The 5561-nt window shown below is 38.4% G+C and overlaps 1 protein-coding gene across 11 annotated transcripts in view; it reads right to left on the bottom strand.

Moving 5' to 3' along the window:
- The window catches only part of MPP4 (membrane protein, palmitoylated 4), a 32114-nt gene that overhangs the window by 870 nt on the left and 25683 nt on the right, over nt 1–5561 (bottom strand). For 7 of the 11 annotated variants that reach the window (XM_015559115.1, XM_015559116.1, XM_015559114.1 and 4 more), the window contains 4 exons: nt 5167–5260; nt 4670–4778; nt 3002–3136; nt 1077–1240 (listed from right to left, as the gene is read on the bottom strand). In XM_015559115.1, the coding sequence (XP_015414601.1) occupies nt 1077–1240; nt 3002–3136; nt 4670–4778; nt 5167–5260 (502 nt within the window). Of the gene's footprint in view, nt 1–707; nt 1241–3001; nt 3137–4669; nt 4779–5166; nt 5261–5561 lie in introns of those variants that run through there. The other 4 variants (XM_015559117.1, XM_015559119.1, XM_006756238.2 and 1 more) reach the window with 2 other exon arrangements.

Raw genomic sequence — 5561 nt, 5'->3', positions numbered from 1 at the left:
TTGTCCACCAGCCCTCTAGTATATATATAAAGGCTAAGCAACCACCTGACTGTCCGACCAGCCAGTAGGTATGACGCTCACTGACCACTAGGGGGCAGACGCTCAATGCAGGAGCTGCTGAGTTATGGTGACTTCACAGCGGTTCTCGGTTCTCAGGTGACGCACCCTGGAACCAGAGAGGAGGGAGCCCGATTCCTCATGGACTGCATGATTGCCATGGATCATGTTGTTGCTGGGGTACTGTCGGGGCCCCCAATCTGGTTTACTGCCAAGCTGCAGTAACCTCAGACGCCCTTCACCCTTTGAGCTGCAGCGCTGCCCCAGGTGCAGCCCGGCAGGGGAGGAATCGTGGGAGGTTGGTTCTTGGGCATGTCAGCCAGTCTCGCCCAGTCCCGCCCTGCCGGCCACCTTCTAATTAATTTCCTTTCAATATGCATGAATCCGTGCACCGGGCCACTGGTTTAAGCATAAATGTAGATATTGGCTTTTAGGAAACTTAATATTATTACAGCCCTGATCAGAAGAATAATTTTTTCCTTGTAGTCTCGTGTGTAAAATGAAGGCAGTGCAGTTTCTGTAGGTTTTGATGTTAGATGTGAAATGTGTATATCACCCATCTTTCTTGCGGAAGTTAGTTATTTTTTGTAAAATTTATAAAACTTGTTTTCCTAAAACAAGTTTCATAAGGTAAAAAACAGTTTCTGAAATTAAATACTATTTATTTTATTTAGGAAAGCTCATTTTATCTGAATTGTACAATGACCATATGAAAACTATAAAAGGTTCTCATACTCAGTGACTCGACTTTGTTCATATCCCTACCAATTGCTACATATAAGGTAAAAGCAAACATTTTTTTTTAAAGCCAAACAGGTAACTACATAACCATACAATGCAAACATTTTTTTCAAGTAAGATTAACAAACTGCAGGACTTTAAGCATTGCACATATTATAATAGGGCAAATACTGCTGCTTCAGATAGCAGCTGTAACTCCAGAGCTGAAACAGACAAACGTTGTTAAAACGCCAACACGAAGCAGGAGCCCTTAGGACCCCGTCTCAGAGGAAACCCACGTTGCTGGCACCCACTGAGGCTCCTCCTGAGCCTTCTGAACTGCGGACACCAACTGGGCACATGCATCTTGCAAGATGTCATTCACAATCACGTGATCAAAAAACTGGCCAAACTGAGTCTCCATTTTTTGGGCTAAATCCTCCATCTCTTGTAGGTCTTCATCCTTCAGGAGAAGTGAAAGAATGCGGATAGTACAAACTCAACGAGATGATAGCAGTTTGTTACGCTGTTACATTCAGATGCAAACTATTTTTTAAAAATTAAGTCAAATCAGTGTCCTCTATTTTAAGCCAAAAAACATATGACTCTTTCGTTAGTCTTACTAATGTTTCCCTGGTCAAGGTTTTCCAAAATTGAATGATGGTTTGTAGACAGACCAATCCTCTCAAGATCTCATTTGGACTTAAATTATCCTATTATCTAAACATTTGGAGCTCTCAAACCATATACAACATAAAACCAAAAAATGTTTACCAGTTAAATGTAAATAAAACTTAAACATAAATTTTAAATAAACATTAATCTAAAAAGAATGGTGTTATTTTGTAGATACAAAAGGGTCACTTTTAGCATGAGGATGGTAAGATGGTTCTATTGAATAGGCATACCTAAATTACACTTGGCTTCATGATGACTTAATTCACCTATAATATTGTCTATTTCTACTATTGTGAAATGTTCATCCAGTGAAGGGTATTTGGCCTTCACTTGACGCTAATGCATTAAGTTCATTTCTGTTTTCTAGTTTGTCCACAACAATTAAAATAGCACAACTTGTTGTCAATACAATCATAAACACAAATATTAATGCAGACACTGAAATCTTGTGGCAGTACTCCTGTACAAGGTGACCATACACATGATCCAGAAATACTTTTGTTAATTTGTCTACGCTGTCGTAAAAAATGAGAGAGAACACAGTTTTAAATGCCATTAGACTCAGAGAACATATCCATGGAATCCACTGTCTGGAGAATCAGACTTCCATACAGAAGTCATTGAAGTAAAAGGAGATACAAATAATGAGAGATGAAGGATAATATAAAGATGCCTATGCTCACTTAGGCAACATACACACTATAATTAGAATGATACAGGCATTAGTATGGTCCCTATGTAAAGGATGGCATGCAAATTCATGGCACATTTCATATGTTTAATTTCAGTTTTGCAAGACAAAAAAGTTCTGGAGATCTTTTTCACAACGTAAATAAACAACACTACTGAACTATACCCTTAAAATGGTTGAGATGGTAAGTTTTGTGTTTTATGTTACATGTTGGTTTTTTTTTACCACATACACAAAAATAAGTGGAAGTAATATCTTGATCTAGACGATGGCCATCTGGGTGCATAGACATGTAAAAATTCATTGAGCTGTACACCTAAGACTTACACACCTTGCTGAATATATGCTATAACTTAAAATATTTAAAGTAGATTTAATTTTAAAAACTGGGGTTGTGAGGGGAAACAGCAATCCTAGGAAAAGTTCACTGATTAATCCCACCTGGCTTGGCCCCTCTATTATTACCATCTCCATTAACATATGTTTTCATGTTTAGAAATACATATATATAAAGATACCTCATTACAGATGAGATATATTCGCTAAAGCATTTAAGAAGTTAACCCCCAAATGTTTTTATAAAATAAATAATTCATTTTAAATACAGATATCAGGCTTGTGCACATCCAATTTCTATGTGGCTTTGCAAACTGTGGTTTGAAGGGTTAAGCTAGATACTCACCCTCCAAAAAAAGAAGAAGAAAAAACAAGAGTAGCATTATAATAGTTATTAAACTTTACTTTAATATTTATAAGCGATGTCCAGGAAAGATAAATCATAAGGCATTATTCATTAGAAACAAGAGTTATATCCCTTAACATAGGAGGCTGTGGAAACAGTACAGTGATTTTTACCTTGAATTTCATGTCCACAAAGTAGTCTGTAATGATCTTGGCATTTTTTCGAGATTGCTTCATACAACTCAGGTTAGATGGCTTTATAAATATGACATAGGGCTTCAGTTCATGGGTTCGAGCCACTTGAATACCCTACACAGAAATTAAGTGCACATTTAAAAACAGAATCCCTACCCTAGCCAGTGTGGCCCAGTTGGTTGGAGCGTCATCTCATATACAAGAAGGTGGTGGGTTCCATTCCTCATCAGGGCGGGGTCAATCTCTGGTCAGAGCAACCAATCAATTCCCTCTCTCTCTCTCTCATCAATAAAAAAAAATAGCCTTTGGTGAGAATTAAAAACATACACATACAAGTCCTAATTTCCTAGAGTCAACATGAATGTTCTCAAAATTTCTCAGACCAGAAATTAGTAATTATTTGTAGCCAGAGTATATTCTCATGTGCCCCCAAGTTCTCAACTCTAAAAAACATTTTAATAATCAAGAGAGCCCTAGCTGGTTTGGCTCAGTGGATAGAGCATTGGCCTTCAGACTGGTTCAATTCCAGCCAAGGACACATGCCCAGTAGGGGGCGTGCAGGAGGCAGCCAATCAATGATTCTCTCTCATGTTTCTATCTCTCGACTCCTTTCCCTTGCTCTCTGAAATCAATATAAAAAATATTTAAAAAACAATAATCAAGAGATAGGATTCTAGAATAAAAATTTACTTTAAATCCCAACTCTTCCTCTCACTAGCCATGACATCTTATTGAAATTCAAGAATATGATTCTATACATGACCTCACAAAACAAAGACAAAGACAGACACTCTCAAGGAGGATCAGCTCTGTTTCATCCTCACTTCCCTTTCCTCTTGCCATTGATACTATTGACATCACACTGACCACCAGCTTTGACCCTCGTAAGAACAAATCTATCGTTCCCTGATTCTCTTTAGCACACAGGTATACTTTTAAATGACTACAGAAAATGGAAAGAAAATACAAGTATCATAAAAATTGGGCCTACACATTGTATGTGCTTTATCTTATCTTAACTTGCTCACTCCTGCTCCATTCCACATATAGTCTTGAGGAGGTAGCTATAGATATAACAACGTAGAAACCTCATCTCCTTGAGTAAAGCAACATCTTATTCCTTCTATGAAGTAACCTTGATGCCTTTGTGATCAAGGTCAAAGCAAGATTCTATTTTTCTTTATAGCCACCTCTTAAGTTCTGGTTTTGTATCTGAGAAACTAAATTTATTTCCCAACTATACATAAGCTATTAGCAATTGGTTCTTTTTAAAAAACATCTTTTATTGATTTTAGAGAGGAAGGGAGAGGGGGGGAGAGATAGGAACATCAATGATAAGAGAGAATCATTGATCAGCTGCCTCCTGCACACCCCCTACTGGGGATTGAGCTCACCACCCAGGCATGTGCCCTTGGCTGGAATTGAACCTGGGACCCTTCAGCCTGCAGGCAGATGCTCTATCCACTGAGCCAAGTCAGCTAAGGTGACAATTGATTCTTTATGTAAGATTCTGGCCCTTGGATATGGAAAGTAGTCTTATCCTTAAAAGGCCAACAGTAACAAAATAAAACCTATAGCATGTGCCCGAAATGAATGGCATGCATTCATTACTTTGGGAAGACGGGAAACATTCCAGCACAGACCCACCTGAGGCTCTAAATCCATGACACAGATTTTCCCTTCATTGAGGACGGCTTGAACAGCATCCACGCTGGTGCCATAGAAGTGGCCTTTGTACTCCCCAGACTCGAGCATCCTGCAAGGGTGGGACAAAGAAAGCAAGAACTCTTTCTACAGGTAAGATATTAGTAGTAGTAACATGAAGATAAACCCCAACAGAATGGAATAAAATACTGAACTTTGCTAGCACAAAAACAATTAGTGGACATTTGACAGGAGAAAAAAATATTAGGAGATCTAAGACTTAATGAATTCTCCAAATTCTCTAAAATTTGCACTTCTATTCTGCTCCTTCTCAGAGCCCAGTGACTGGTTTACGAGTATATCAATTTATATTCTTTGGTTAATTCTTCAGAAACAAAAATCAATTTCCACAGAAGCTTTGAGCAGTGCATAAGCTAGAGACTCTAGTTTGAATGTAAAACAAGCAGAGGTGAAAATCAGATTCTAACCATGGAGCTTACCTGTGACTATACATGAGGCTTTCAAATGTTTCCTTTGACACATAGTGATACTCACGCCCATCTACTTCATAACTCTTTTTGGAACGAGTAGTATCTGTCAAAAAGAAACTTTAAAGATTTTAGAGTCTTCAAAATATTTTGATTCATTACAAAATAAGTGAATGAATACATTAATAGGTAGACAAATAAAATACTAAAACCAAAAAGAAGTCTGACTAGGTGATAAGAAAGTAGTTCTCATATCAAAATTATTCAATCTGTAGCCGAAACCGGTTTGGCTCAGTGGATAGAGCGTCGGCCTGCGGACTGAAAGGTCCCAGGTTCGATTCCGGTCAGGGGCATGTACCTGGGTTGCGGGTACACCCCCAGTAGGGGGCGTGCAGGAGGCAGCCAAT

Source organism: Myotis davidii, unplaced genomic scaffold (genome assembly GCF_000327345.1).
Source record: "Myotis davidii unplaced genomic scaffold, ASM32734v1 scaffold914, whole genome shotgun sequence".
NCBI lineage: Eukaryota > Metazoa > Chordata > Mammalia > Chiroptera > Vespertilionidae > Myotis > Myotis davidii.
The sequence above is the reverse complement of the archived record's forward strand: the minus strand, read 5'-3'. Positions and strand labels throughout refer to the sequence as shown.